The sequence below is a fragment of the Ranitomeya variabilis genome, chromosome 2, assembly GCF_051348905.1.
Source record: "Ranitomeya variabilis isolate aRanVar5 chromosome 2, aRanVar5.hap1, whole genome shotgun sequence".
NCBI lineage: Eukaryota > Metazoa > Chordata > Amphibia > Anura > Dendrobatidae > Ranitomeya > Ranitomeya variabilis.
In genome coordinates this window covers 660,225,459-660,241,674 of record NC_135233.1, presented here as the reverse complement: position 1 = coordinate 660,241,674, position 16,216 = coordinate 660,225,459, and the positions used below count along the sequence as shown (strand labels likewise).

General features: G+C 41.0%; 1 protein-coding gene across 4 annotated transcripts in view; it reads left to right on the top strand.

Annotated features, from left to right (window-relative positions):
• Nucleotides 1–16,216, top strand: part of HIVEP2 (HIVEP zinc finger 2) — a 239,601-nt gene that overhangs the window by 220,055 nt on the left and 3,330 nt on the right. For all 4 annotated transcript variants that reach the window (XM_077289201.1, XM_077289200.1, XM_077289203.1 and 1 more), the window contains 2 exons: nt 5,751–5,852; nt 14,444–15,327. In XM_077289201.1, the coding sequence (XP_077145316.1) occupies nt 5,751–5,852; nt 14,444–15,327 (986 nt within the window). The remainder of the gene's footprint in view (nt 1–5,750; nt 5,853–14,443; nt 15,328–16,216) is intronic.

The window sequence follows — 16,216 nt, the reverse complement described above, 5'->3', positions numbered from 1 at the left end:
GAGTGTAAAGGAAAAATATTTGAGTTCATGTATTCTTTAGTCACACTGTGCTGACGCACCATTCCCTAGCAACCAGGTAATCCCCACATGTACTTATGCTGGCTAACAGATGTAAATCATTCAGCTGTGGCAAGAAAAACTAAATCTCCGAGCACTAAAAAATACTTGGAGGACCCCCCGAGCGTGCTCGAGAAATCTCGAGTAACGAGTGTATTCGCTCATCACTACTAGCTACATTAGACAGCTATCAGTCCAACGATCATTCAAGTTGACTTATGTTGTCTCCTGACACCTGGATACCCATGACCGCTAGATTCGGCCTATGAGGGAGTCGCTACCTGAATCTTCTCCCCACTGGAGAAAAGGATGAGGCAATTGAATTTCAACCTCCAAATCTTTAGGTTCCCTGTTTAGAAGGCCCCCATACAAATTAAGTATGGGTCCAAACCTGCTGATATCAGCAGGTTTGGCCAACTTTTTTGTTGTGTATGAGGGTCGTATTTATGAGGAAACATGTTATATCAGCACATGTTCATAATGCAATTAGACAAATCAAACAGAGTATGTATGAAAAAATAAGATTTTCTATATAAAGGTGTTTGTAAAGATGAGCAATATATGATAAATCCAAGTTTCCCATGAACCGTAATCAATTATGTGGTGTTAGGGCTAGCAGAACGCTCCAAATAATAAAGAGGTAGATATGAGGTGCGTTCGCAGCCCGGGGTCCATCGTGCAGAGATGGTACCTGCTGCTGAGTAATGGCGATGGACACTTGTTCACACGTGGGTTAGACTTCACCCCGTGTGAATAGTAGCGAACTCTGTTGCTTCACAGAGCCACCAAAATATGCTGCGCCCTGTTAACAGTCACAGGGTGCAGCTGCAAGACACTAGTAGGATCCCTATGAATCACCCCCACTAATCTGGTGAATGGACTCGCTCTGACCCTCGGTGGCTTTTGAGCCCACGCCTGAGGACGCCCCGAGTCAGATGCAGCATTCAAGCGGGAATTCCCACCCTACACTGAAAGGCTGTCAGGAAAGCGCACTGATTGTGCACGGTGCCGTATAAGCAGGCACTGCAAAAGGTACTGTGTAAGGTCTTAGGATCTCCTAAAGTGAACCCGCAGATCCACGGCAACGAACCTCCCAAGGGTGAGCTTACCAGGTAGGCCACCCCCAATACAGGGAGCGTTAGGGGCAGGCCCGAGGAAGACTATTGCCGCAGAGGCTGACACCCGGGGACAAGAAGTAGGAGATTCAAAATAAGAGCGGAAAAAGATGCAGGACTGACTGGTATAGGCAAGACCACAGGGCTAACAGGATAAGATGGTGACACGGACCTGGCTGAGTAAGGTGAAAACACAGGGGGAGCTAGTAGGACCGAGACACGAAGCAAACTGGAAGTGGTGGCGACTCGATGGAAGCTGGGCAGGGCAGAGACACTAGGCAGACGGGAAACAGTGGAGACACAGGGAGAACTGGACTGAGCAGTGACACACGGAAGACTCAATACGCCGGAGACACAAGGCAGACTGGACATGGTGACTGCGCTGAGAACAGAGAGGACCTGGGTCATAAGAAGCACAAATGACAATCAGGCGAGGATCAGAGGGAGGAATCACCTTAAATATGCTGCGTGCTGAAGAGCTTCCGGGTCAGTGTCCTCCAAGGTCACGGAGAGTAAGAACAGAGCGTCTGTATACCAGAATGAGGAAGTCTGCATGCGCAGAGGGAGTTGGAGTGAGAGGTCCGCACACGCACCCAACGAGACCCAGGAACCGGAGGCGAGTCTGGAAGGAGAGAGAGAGGAAGACGCGCGCCTACATCAGGAGCGCGCCGGCGCTGGTAAGTATGTCGGCAAGCAAGGGAGAGAACGGCAGACGCAGCAGCAGGTGCGGTGGTGCGGAGCTGCGCCGTGACACACTGTAACGTGTGCTAGGTGTGCAGGTAGCACTCTCGGGCGCTAGATAGCTTCCACCACTCACGAGCAGTCAACAACACTAGGAATGGGAATGATTAAGGAGCTTTCATCCATCGACAGTCATTCATCTACACTCACACGTTATCAAGTTTATACTAGCGCATGGCTGTGCGGCCATGCAAACCTTTTATAGAGGAAGCTCTCCGGGACCTTCCTAGTGGTCCAATAGGAGCTGCTACAGGACCTGAGCATGTGACCCCTGACCTCCAATGAGAGGTCGTCTCTTGGGCATGCTCAGTAGAGGAAAAGCAGGGCTTAGTCCCAGGAGCGTCTGCTCGCCGCTGAGCAGTGCTGGTTACAATGGCTGAGCCTGGAAGGACAGCAGTAACCAAGCACACAGTATCTGCCTGAGCCAGACGCTGAGACCAACGTCTCTGCTGAGCAAGCTCCACTGCTCCTGGAGAAGAATGGGAGACCGTAGCGGAGATTCCCCCTGTGCAGCGGCGGGAACTCGACACCTAACATGTGGCTACATAAATCATAATCAGGGCTGCCATTAATCGTTCAGTAGATATGCTACTTATAATGACATTTACATTTTACTAGGCCCTTCCTCATAGTGTACAGCTCTCTCGCGAACCATTGCAGCAATAGCAATGCACATCACTGGGGACGATTTTCTTACTACTCTGCAACAAAACTCAATAAAGAATTTTAAAACCTGGGATCAGTATCAAAAAAGTCTCTAGTCTTAAAGAGGACCTGTCACCAGGTCAGAAGTGGTACATTTTTGGTCTTATTTTATTCCCATTGCTCTCTTGAGTATCCCGTTAAACCCTATAGGTCTTTTTTAGTACTAGTTTTTATGATTTTAACCAAAGGGTTGTGATTCATAGGATTCTCTGGGGTGTGCATTATTGCCCTGTGAGCACCCCCTCTTTGTAAAGACAATACGTAAAAATGCCCATGCCTCAGAAACTGTATGGAAAATTAAAAAAAAAAACAATAAAAAATGAATTACTCAAGGAGCGACAGGTATAAAACAGGATCAGATACTGACCTTATGTGACCTGGTGGTGGGTCCTCTTCAATAAATTTAGGCTTGTTATCTTTAAAAGGTGAATGACTATTACTATGATTACTGTTATTTGAAATTGTGCTTATTAGGAGGCAAAAGATAATATTTAAGGGCCCAATCTGCTCGCTAAATCTATGTGATACGTAGACGACAAGGAATGCCAACATGTCTACAGTGAGTGTGCCGAGTAGTCACATGTCTCAGTGACAGATATTTGTTGCAGCGCTAACGTCTGCAGTGTTTGTGCTGATGTGTACAGCCTTACCAACAAAGATGATACATGCTGTATAATAGAGAGGTATTCAGAGAAAAGTATGCTTTTACGGTCCTTTCAGTGGGTCAGTTTCAAGTTTATCAATAATGTAAAGGCCCTCAGTCTCCCCGGTGGCCCTCTCCATCCGTATCTACATCCATTATTGATGAAGTCCTGATAGCTAGTGTTCACATACATTCATTTGCAGGGAAAATGACTTCCATTTGATGCCACTGGTCTAGGGATGCTTTTATTAATTGAAGCCGGGATTTGCATTGAAGTCCTTGAAATCGATACGAGCTGTAATAGAAATCTTATATGATGTCGAGACGACTTTGCTCTTCATGTAATCTTTTAATTGTTAGGTAAAACATGCAAGGTTTCTATTTTACTGTAATGCACTCAGCATATGCAAGCAGCGGGTACTTCAGAAAGTAGGCCCATATTACTATCGGGGCAGGATGATATTTAGGGACGTGTCTGCATGCGTACATGTGTGGGTTTTAAAATTATAAACTTAAGAATATGAGAGTTCTTATAAAGCATTCTGCAGATATTGAGCTAATTTATCTGTTCCTGGGAAAATGTATGCTTTTGTCCTTTTTTTGTTCTATTTTTTCCAAGAACCATTTTTTTTTTTTTTTCTGGGAGCTTGTTTTTTGAGCTGAGTTTTAAGGAAGTGTTGTAGTTTTCATTGACATCATTCACTTTACCATATAATATGCTGATATATGGGATAAAAAAAGTTCCATGTGGGGTAAAAAACATTTGTAATTGTTTTTGCGTCTCATTTTTATGCTCTTTATTACACAGTAAAAAAATAACATAGCCACATGGTTCTTCAGATTGGTACAGTTATGGCGATACCAAACTTAACTATATTTTGGTGGTCAAAAACATATAGAACTGTAAAAACAAAAATTGGTTTGTTTCATCATTTTTTAGTGTTCTAAATTTTTTACTTTTGCGTCAATCAAATTGCGAGAAGGTTTGTTTTTCTATTTTAATTTTTATTGTTGCCATTTTGCTGTATATACGTTTTGACAACTTTTTCTTTTGCTAAGATGGCGATAACATCTATCACTCCCAACCTCCCTATTCATTCAAGTATTAGGCTTTACAGAAAATTCATGTGTTTCCAATGAGGAGAGGAGAATATGCCACTGTCAGACACCTCTGATAGCACCATATCTCCATTGCCTTAGGATACAAGTCTGCAGTCACTTGCAAAGCCTTAAATCATGCACATTGTGTGTTGTGAGGATTCTTCTATGCCAGGGGTGAGCGCTTGACCGCAAGTATATGATTTGCATAGATGTCACTTGCCGACTAGACGTGCACGACCTCACTCAGTGCAAGTGCATTTAGCGACGCTGGACATGTCTAGTCTGAATGTGGCTGGAAGTATGCAAATTGCATACTTGCAGTCGCAATATTACCACTCGCACCCGGCATCGGAGAATCCTCACAGCATGCTTAGAATGACTGCAGAATTGTACGTTATGGTCAGACAACCCCTTTAAGCATTTCAGTTCAGACTGCCCAATCCTTCTGTTACTCAACATCATTTGTCAGGGGCTCAGTCTCAAGACTTCCATACTTTGTTCGATCTGGCTAAAATCAGCAGGCTTGGATGACTTTATGTGGTATGGGAACTAACAGCAACCACCAAAAGAAATTCTGTATGCAGAAAAACTGTGGTAATAACAATTTTGCAAACTGTAGTGTGAAAAGATGGAGTGAACTGTCTCTTGTAATGTATTCAGAGGTTGCCCGATCAGGATACCTCTTGAGTCAAAAATTTAGGTAAGAAATGCCTGTGCATATTGTTATCCACAAGCAGAATATACAAGTACAGAGAGGAGAGATACATTATACTTAAAAATAATAAAACAATGACAATGTCCCCCCTTAGAAAAATGAAGACAATGCAATAAAGACTTTTCAAAAAAAGAAATAACGGATAGACAACTCTTTTGAGAAATGCAACCTTGGGTGTAGTTGCTTGATGCAGGCAGCTTGCCACTATACTGGGTTGGGGACAGGTAGGCAAAAGCAGAGCCATTCCTTTATTAAATCCCGTTAAAGGGTTTTTTGTAACGGTCTTCCATCTGCGACTTGTTTTGTTTTTCTTTAAGAAACCAAAAAAACTTCTTAAATAAGTGAAATGATTTAATTGTTACCTGACCAGTATGATCGTCCAGTAACTAATTCTGTCTAGTATGTAAATCTGTATCCTTTCACATGAAATAAATGCCGTCATAGCCCTATGGCCTCATTATTGTATTATTAGCTATAAAAACTATGTGTCTAAGCATTTTCTTTCATCTGTTAATTTATTCTATAGTCTTCCAGCTTCTTCATAGTTTTTCCAAAGCTGCCGTTATTGTAATGTATTGTTCCACTGTCTGTAGAGAAATATGAGAATAATGCCATCATTTACAATAGAGCTCCTCACTTGGCTAATTTTACCTGATTCCCTATGTCTTTAAAGGAAACCTGACAAAACATATGAAGTCAAAAGCCCACATGAAGAAGTGCCTGGAGCTCGGAGTAGCAATGACATCTGTAGATGATGCGGAAATAGAAGAGTCAGGTACGTCATACTTTAATTTTGGTTCTTCAGCGTCTGTGTGAGAAGATGGATCGCCCACACAACTGCCTAACATGGGAAAATACATTTAAGAAGCAAGTCTGGGTATATATTTATTTCCCAGTACTGAAGTAGAAATTGTCCTAATAACGTAGGGTGAATGTAAGTCTAGCAATGCAATGTACAGACAAGATTTCGCCATCAGATGAGTAGAATCTTTTTATCCATACTATATTTATTCCGATTCACTCTGAAAAATGTTGACATATTTTTCAGATTAGCTTGAGAGGGCAGAGTCAGAATTAGAGCTTACAGTCAACACAATATCATATTCACACCAAAAGAATATGGAGAGGGAAGGTGTAATATAAGGAGTGAGATCACAGCTCTCAATAAAGTGTCTAAAGCTGGCCATAACTTCAGACAGCTGTCCCCTTAACCCGCCTCACGCTTGGCTTGGCCCCTAGCAACAGTGACACCTCTAAAGGCAGCTTATTTCCTCTAAGAAGAAAATGATCAGACATGTTAACATCCAACTGCCCAATCATTCTCAGGAGGCCCCACTAACCATTAGATGGTTGACCTATACCAACAAAATCACAAAGTTGAGCCAATATTAATCTAATATATATGATGGTCACTTAAGGAGGTTCAATTTTGAAAGCTGGATAGAGGAAATTTGTATGGTCCAAAACCTAGTATAGTGAAGGACCAACATACTAGGCAACACCAGCAAAATGTAAAGTATAAGACATATCTGTACCAGTAACTTAAACCCCCACATACACTCAAACTTAACAGTTGTTTTCTGTTCTTCTATGCTCATCATCTTACGCCTTCAATGTCTTTGATATAATATAATACAGAAATATATATGTGTGTGCGTGTTTATATATAAATACAGTGCCTTGCGAAAGTAATCGGCTCCCTGGAACTTTTCAACATTTTGCCACATATCATGCTTCAAACATAAAGATACCAAATGTAAATTTTTGGTGAAGAATCAACAAGTGGAACACAATTGTGAAGTTGAACGAAATTTATTGGTTATTTAAAAAAAATTTTGGAAATTCAAAAACTGAAAAGTGGGGTGTGCAATATTATTCGGCCCCTTTAACATAATACTTTGTTGCGCCACTTTTTCCTGCGATTACAGCTGCAAGTCCCTGGGGTATGTCTCTATCAGTTTTGTACATCGAGAGACTGAAATTCTTGCCCATTCTACCTTGACAAAGAGCTCGAGCTCAGTGAGGTTTGATGGAGATCGTTTGTGAACAGCAGTTTTCAGCTCTTTCCACAGATTCTCGATTGGATTGAGGTCTGGACTTTGACTTGGCCATTCTAACACCTGGATACGTTTATTTGTGAACCATTCCATTGTAGATTTTGCTTTATGTTTGGGATCATTGCCTTGCTGGAAGAGAAATCTCCGTCCCAGTCTCAGGTCTTTTGCAGACTCAAACAGGTTTTCTTCAAGAATGGTCCATCCATCTTCCCATCAATCTTAACCATCTTCCCTGTCCCTGCTAAAGAAAAGCAGGACCAAACCATGATGCTGCCACCACCATGTTTGACAGTGGGGATGGTGTGATCAGGGTGATGAGCTGAGTTTCCTTTTCGCCCAACATATCGTTTGGTATTGTTGCTAAAAAGTTTGATTTTAGTTTAGTCTGACCAGAGCACCTTCTTCCACATGTTTGGTGTGTCTCCCAGGTGGCTTATTGCAAACTTTAAACAACACTTTTTATGGATATCTTTGAGAAATGGCTTTCTTCTTGCCACTCTTCCATAAAGGCCAGATTTGTGCAGTGTACGACTTATTGTTGTCCTATGGACAGACTGTCCCACCTCAGCTGCAGATCTCTGCAGTTCATCCAGAGTGATCATGGGCCTCTTGGCTGCATCTCTGACCGGTCTTCTTTTTGTTTGAGATGAAAGTTGTTTAGAGGGAAGGCCGGGTCTTGGTAGATTTGCAGTGGTATGATACTCCTTCCATTTCAGTATGATCTCTTGCACAGTGCTCCTTGGGATGTTGAAAGTTTTGGAAATCATTTTGTATCCAAATCCGGCTTTAAACTTCTCCACAACAGTATCACGGACCTGCCTGTTGTGTTCCTGGTCTTCATGATGCTCTCTGTGCTTCAAACAGAACCCTGAGACTATCACAGAGCAGGTGCATTTATTCGGAGACTTGATTACACACAGGTGGATTATATTTATCATCATTAGGCATTTAGGACAACATTGGATCATTCAGAGATCCATAATTAAGTTCTGGAGTGAGTTTGCTGCACTGAAAGTAAAGGGGCCGAATAATATTGAACACCCCACGTTTCAGTTTTTGAATTTCCGCAAAAATTTATAATAACCAATAAATTTCGTTCAACTTCACCATTGTGTTCCACTTGTTGTTGATTCTTCACCAAAAATTTACATTTGCTATCTTTATGTTTGAAGCATGAGTTGTGGGAAAAGGTTGAAAAGTTCCAGGGAGCCGAATACTTTCGCAAGGCACTGTATATGCACTGCTCAAAAAAATAAAGGGAACACTAAAATACCACATCCTAGATATTCCTGAATGAAATATTCCAGTTGAAAATATATATTCATTATATAATGAAATGCGTTAAGAACAGTAAAACATAAAAATGATTAATGTAAATCAAAATTAATACCCCATGGAGGTCTGGATTTGGAATAGTACTCAAAATCAAAGTGGAAAATCAAATTACGGGCTGATCCAACTTCAGTGGAAATGCCTTAAGATGAGGAATTGATGCTCAGTAGTGTGTGTGGCCTCCATGTGCGTGTATGACCTCCCTACCATGCCTGGGAATGCTCCTGATGAGGCAGCGAATGTTCTCCTGAGGAATCTCCTCCCAGACCTGGATTAAAGCATAAGCCAACTCCAGGACAGTCTGTGGTGCAGCGTGACCTTGGTGGATGGACTGACACTTGATGTCCCAGATGTGCTCGTTTGGATTCAGATCTAGGGAATGGGCAGGCCAGTCCAGAGCATCAATGCCATCATCATGCAGGAGCTGCTGACACACCAGCCACATAAGCCCTAGCATTGTCATGCATCAGAAGGAACCCAGGCCCACTGCATCGGCATATGGTCTCACAATGGGTCTGAGGATCTCATCCCAGTACCTAATGACAGTCAGGGTACCCCTGGCTAGCACATAGAGGGCTGTCCGGCCCTCCAAATAAATGCATACCCACAACATTACTGACCCACTGCCAAATCGGTCATGCTGCAGGATGTTGCAGGCAGCAGAACATTCTCCACGGCGTCTCCAGACTCTGTCATGTCTGTCACATGTGCTCAGAGTGAACCTGTTCTCATCCATGAAGTATACAGGGCATCAATGTCGAATCTGCCAATCTTGGTGTTCTCTGACAAATGCTAATTGCCCTGCATGGCCTTGCGTTGTAAGCACAACACCCACTTGAGGATGTCGGGCCCTCATACCACCCTCATGGAGTCTGTTTCTGACAGTTTGAACAGACATATGGATGTTAGTGGCCTGCTGGAGGAAATTTCGCAGGGCTCTCCCATTTCTCCTTGCACAGAGGAGGAGGTAGCAGTCCTGTAGGTGAGTTGTTGCCCTTCTACGTCCCCCTCCGTGTCTCCTGGTGTACTGGCGTGTCTCCTGCACCGTATCTGCTTCATGCTCTGAAAACTGTGCTGACAGACACAGCTACCCATCTTGCCACAGTTCGCATTGATGTGGCAACCTGGATGAGCTGCATTACCTGGGCAACTTCTGTGGGTTGTAGACATCACCTCATGCTACTATACCTCTAGGGGTGAGAGCAATGACAAAATGCAAAAGTGACCAAAACAACAGCCAAAATGGATGAGAACAGAGAAATAGTCTGTGGTCACACTTTGCAGAACCACTCCTGTATAGGGGTTGTCTTGATAATTACCTATCATTTCTACCTGTTGTCTGTACCATTTGCACAACAGCAGGAGAAATTGATTCACAATCAGCTTTGCTTCATAACTGGACAGGTTGATTTCAAAGAAGTGTGATTGACTTGGAGTTACATTGTGTTGTTTAAGTGTTACCTTTATTTTTTGATCAGTGTATAAATACTGTATATGTATTTCTATATATTTAGTTACTTCTATATTATGCTATAGCATATTAAAGGTGTAAATTTCTGGGCATATAAGTACAGTCAACGACAGAGCACAGCTATTAGGCCCCACATACACATTAGAGCAACGTTTGCCGAGCTTGCCAATATAAATTAATTTGGCCGACACTCTAATGTGTATGGGAACCCTGGACAGTTGATTATTGGGAGAGCTGAGGATCTGGCGTGTCTGATTTTAACTGCCGATCATTTTATTCTCCTTGAGACAAGCTGCCGTCAGGGATGTCTAGCAGTGGCTTTGTCATAGAGAAGACATCTGAAATAGCTACTGACTGAAATCGGAGAGTTGGCCAAGATAGCTACTTACTGAACAACTCATCTGAACCATTGTTTGTCCGACAGCCAGCTAAGGTGTAACGGGGGGCTTTAGAAAGTAAAGTATATTTGGGAACCCAAACTATTACTGATCAGAGAGGAGAGTCGAGGTCAGATATGAGTTTACATGAACACAGGGGTAACCTTGAAATGAAGTGTACATCTTTGACAGGTGCTTCACACTGCATGCGCAGTCCAGCTTGGATCACATAATTGAAGTAATAGTTGAAATCCTGACACCAGCAGCAGATAAGTGTTCAGCTCAGTGACCTGTATAATAGTGATGGTCTTAGTAATGCCAGTGCTATGTAAGGTTGACAGGGTCATGATATTAAATGTAAAGCAAACACAAGGCCAAAGAAAGGCAAAGGAGTGAGCAGATCACCTGAACACAATGCCAAAGCTCTGATTATTGTAAAATCAACCCTAACCCTGACCATATCATGATATTGCTTTCATTGATCTGCCCCTCATTATTTCAGACCTTACAACTCACAATCAACCATTACAATATAATAAATGGTATGTTTTCCTACTAGATGTTTTTGCCTTATTGATTCACAAGTACAGTATGATTAGAGATGATTGTACTGTGTATGTAAACTATAATCTGAATAGAATTTATAAATTGTAAAAAATCCATTTCAATTTTGGCTGAATTGTTATAGGTAATTGGTTACCTGACTAAGCAAAAGGTGTAAATATATAGATTTACCAAACGACATAAGCTGAAAGGGTGCGGATTTGATGTGTCAATGTTTACACAGATTTTTTTATGCAAAATCTGAATAAGAATTCTGAAATTTATAATATCTCATCCATTTTGCTCTTACAGTAATATGCTGCAGATTTTCCACCCACAAATCCTTACAGAAATCTGCCCCAAGAGTAGGTTTCAATATGGCAGATTTGCTGCTGCAGAAAATAATGCAACTGAAAATGGTTTTCATACATCAAAAGGGGTTGTCTCTACAACATTGGCATGTATTTCTTTAGGCCAGGGGTCCCCGAACCCTGGCATGTGGCTCATAACTGTCTACCACAGCAGACTACTGAAAGTTGCTTATAACATGTAATGAAGGAGGAACCATGAAAAAGCTCTAGCAGTTTTTTGGTTTCCTCTTCCTTCTTTACTGCTACCATCACCCATCTCTGCTGCTTCCTCCTCCTACTAAGTCGTTCCCACACTGCTGAATCCCACGTGGCTTGTTTCTGCTGCTCCTGTTATCATGTCATCACGTGTTGGCTGCCCACTCCCTGTTTGGTATAGTTACATATCATATATATTATGGTAACTTATAATGCTCCCCAAGTAACAAACCTAAATGTAAATGTGGACACAGGCTTAAACTACAAGTGATGGATTGCAATGCCATATATAAGAGGCACACACTGCTATTGCTGCCCTAACACAACAGTGTTTACATTCATTTTGGTAATATTTCTATGATAGTGAATGAATTAGGTTTCTTGGATTTAGGAAAAAAGTTGTTTTTTTAATTTATTTTTATTTAGAAACACCGCCATTTTAGTCCATGGGCTATGTTTAGTGTACTCTGACCAAAATTAAAAGCCTGATATATACCTATGAGGCCATGAGTTCAGGCCGGAAGACTCACAGTTGGTCCGTGCGTTGTGGTCCATATAAAGAGCATTAAATATGCGTATTTGGAAGCAGATCAAGGCGGGGGCTACACAGTGATAAGCCGGCAAGCACATTGTCATTGTGCATTTTAAGGAGATAACCCGGCGATGAAGGAGAACAGAGATCTGATCTGTCCCCGAAAGTGACGTGGGTTTTGATGGTGGGGCTGGTTCCTGCTCACCGGGTTCTCTCCTTACAATGCACACTGACAGTGCGCTCTCTTTCCGGCTCGCCACAACTCATCAGAGCCAGCAAGGGAACCCACTGTCACTGTGCATTAAAAATAATATTGCACAGTCACAAGATCTTACTGAGCATACTTTGAAATTGGCAACGGGCGCATTCTTAGTAGAGCAGAGCCCAGCCCCTGAAACAGACGTTATTGATGATGCTTCGTTTCAGGGTGAAGACAGAGACTGCAGCAATGACTGGAGCCTCTCACCTTTATGAAGTTTTGTTTCAGTATCCCAGCATGATCTGGGGATTTTATAACAAAATGTTATGAACAGGAAGTTGTTTGAAAAAAAAAAAGCAGCTAGATAGAGTAGAGAGGGAACAGTAGGAAATGTTGAATTAAAGTTTATTGGTAAAGCAATTAGATTATTATATTGAATATATAGAGATTTAGGATTAAATCAGTGTTATTTTCGGACCATCCCTAACACCTTCATGAACTTTGATGTGTATATCCGTCTTTGGTCTTGTCACTGCCTTTGATGCAAGTTCCGGCGCTGAGCCCGAATCTTTCCCTGCACTTGATGATGATTTAATCAGCCATCAAGTGCCTCTAACAGCTGAGGTGGATCCGAGATCCAACTGCTTCTGTTAACAAGTTAAATTCCGCTGCCAATCACTGATAGTGGCATTTAACACAAGCTGCCCAGAAGTGCGCCACAAGTCCTGCCCATTGGTGCCCTGTCGCATGATCGCCGGTGGTTTGCCATGAAAGCCGGGGGTCTGCAGAAGACCCCTGTGTGTGTCATTGTGAATTTGCTATAAGATCAGGGTACCTAGTAAATCATGATTTGTGCTCTATATAGCAGGGCTGAAGCACTGCTATGTATAGTACAGGCAATCCGATGATCCCTGCTTCAAGTCTCCTAAGAGGACTTTTAAATAAAGTAAAGGTGAAAAAAAAAGTTTTGAAAGATATTAAAATAATTTTAAAAACACAATAGTTCAAATCATCCCCCTTTTGTCCCATTAAAAGTAAACAATAAAAAAAATGTATATACATATTTGGTATCACTGCTTTTGGAAATGTCTGATCTATCAAAATATAAAGAAAAATTAATTTGATCAGTAAATGGCATAACGAGGAAAAAAATGAAAATATCAGAATTACTATTTTTTGTTGCAGCAACATTGAAATAAAATGCAATAAGAGGCAATTGAATCATTGTATGTACCTCAATATGGAATCAATAAAACGACAACTCAAGATGCAAATAAAAGCCCTCACCCAACACCAGGTCCTGAAAAATGAGAACGTTATGGGTCTCGAAAAATGGCAACAATCGCAAAAACCTTTTTTCATACAAATTTTGAATTTTTTTCACCACTTATATAAATAATAAATTATACATGTTTGGTACCTGCTTACTAATCTGGGGAATCATATTGCCAAGTCAGTTTTACTATATAGTGAGCATGGTAAATAAAAATAAAAAATAAAAAATTGTGGAATTGCACTTTTTTATCTCATATGTATTTATGTGTACCATATCACAACATACAAAAAAGAAGGGTAATATGTGCTGAAAAGATTAGTACTGGTAGTTTAGGACCCTTAGTCACTCACTAATATAAATCTGGGCAATGGAATTGACAAATATGTAGACTCTAGTTTAAAATTTCCAATCCCTTAGACACTTCCACTAGATATGGCACACAGTTGCTACAGCTCACACCTTAAAAGTCAGGATTGAGAGGACACATGGAAGCGATCCAACCCCATTCATTTGCTTCTAATTATGGCCAAAATAATGTTACAATTAATATAGGTAAGGTGACTTCTGCACTAAGAAGAAAAGTGACTTGAGCTACTAAATAGTGAAGTATAGAAGAAAATGCTTGTGTGACAATAGTGCCATGAAATATCTATTGGTGCCAAGTTACATTGAGGAGAAGATGAGTAATAGTCAAGCTTTTGTTCTGATGTCACCTAATGTGACTAAGAGTGTAATACACTTGGTAGTTGGCCTTTGGCACATTCACTATATCAAGAAAATTTATTACAAGTCTAAATTATTGCATCAGGTAGTAAAGCATGATGTCAGCTTGAATTATTTGTATTTCAGATTTTTTTCTTAGTTTTATTGTAATGGTAATAATTTTGCTTGGCTCTATGTTTCTCTAAGTAAACCACTGAAATCACTATATTTTGAGATGTAAAGCTAAATTCTGAAATCATTTCTATATTCTTCATAATACAATTCTTATATCTGTTATATTGTTATTTCAGGAAACATTGAAGATATGCAAAAAGAATCAGAAAAGAATACTATAGCTATGGATCACCAGTTTTCAGATGCAGAGGAATCAGATGGCGATGATGGAGATGATAATGATGATGACGATGATGAGGAGGAAGATTTTGATGATACCCAGGGTGACTCGACACCAAAAACTAGATCGAGAAGTACAAGCCCTCAACCTCCTCGATTTTCAACATTGTCTGTTACTGCTGCTTCAGCTTCACAAAGAGCATCACCAGAGGTCTCCACGGGTCACTCTTCTTTGATGAGCTATTTGTCCACTATGCCTAGTATTCAAGTTACACATCTCATGAATTCAAAGACTTTGGTTGGAGACTCCCAAATGGTAAATTATCAAAAGCTTGTCCTTGCTAGTTTGGAACATGACAGAGAAAAAATGGATGTACCTGGCAGCATGGATGAGGATTATATGCTCACTTCTGAACCCAGTTCATCTCCCAGGGACTTCTCATCCTGTAGTCGCCATTCCTCTCCAGGATATGATTCTTCGCCATGCAGAGATAATTCACCAAAGAGGTACTTATCACTTAGGGGAGATTTGTCCCCCAGAAGGCACTTATCATCACGAAGGGATGCTTCACCAATGAGGCACCTGTCTCCAAGAAAAGAAGCTGCATTAAGAAGGGAACTCTCGCCCCGAAGAGACGTTTCACCGAGACGCCATCTTTCACCACTTAGGCCAGTGTCACCTGGGAAAGATATTTCTACCGGGCGAGATCTGTCTCCTAGACAAGAGAGGAGATATATGGGCAGCTTTAGAGCACTTTCACCTAGAAGACGTTTACACCACAACCCAAGTTTGCCAATGAGTCACTATTTGCACTCAGACTCAGGATTACTTGGCCCTGGAGTGAGTTACCTTTGATTTTTTATTTTATTGTTTTGGGAGGTTTTTTTAACATTACAATACAGTACACATCCACCCACACCCTTCACCCTACCTTTGTTTTTGTTGTTAAAAAATTGTTATCCAAATTTGAGATTTTATTTTAAATATCACAACTTCTTCTTTCAACTTTATTTTAAAAGGCCCTGTAAAAATTCAATTTTTGTTTCCCAATGTGCATCTGGTATCTGAATCTTATGAGCAAATCTGGCTCCCAAATCTATAAGAAAAAAATTCTATATGTTTACTGGCAATGGCTTAACCAAATACTTAAGATACAGCTATGGATTTGTATTAAAGAGTAACCATTGTTTTAATTTTTATTTCATAAATCAACAGTACACTTGGAAATAAGTAACTTTGTAATGTATATTATCAGAAAAAGTTGCTTCTTAAACCATCAAGACTGATCATTCTCAAAATACTTTATTCCTGGGTAAAATATGTATTCAGCGAAGACAGATTATTATATTACTGAGATAGGAGATGGCCGTTGCTACTGATAAGATTCTTTGTAGAGGGGAGGATGATGGAGCATCTCTTACTCTAGGTCCCCTCCCCTCATAGAATCCTATCAGTACCAACTGTCATCTCCTGTCACTGTAATATAATAATCTGTCTTCACTGAATACAAACTTTACCAGTGAATTGAAAATGTTGACAATTAGAGATGGGCGAACCGTAACAGTAAAGTTCGCGGTCCATACCGAACACCTACTGTTCAGGCAAAGAACATGGACTTCATCAGGATGTCCGTGTTATTGTTCGGGTTCGGTACCCCTAACACCGAGTTTTTCTCTTGCACATGACAGCGCAGTTAACACCGCTTCTGATTGGCGGTAAATTAATTACC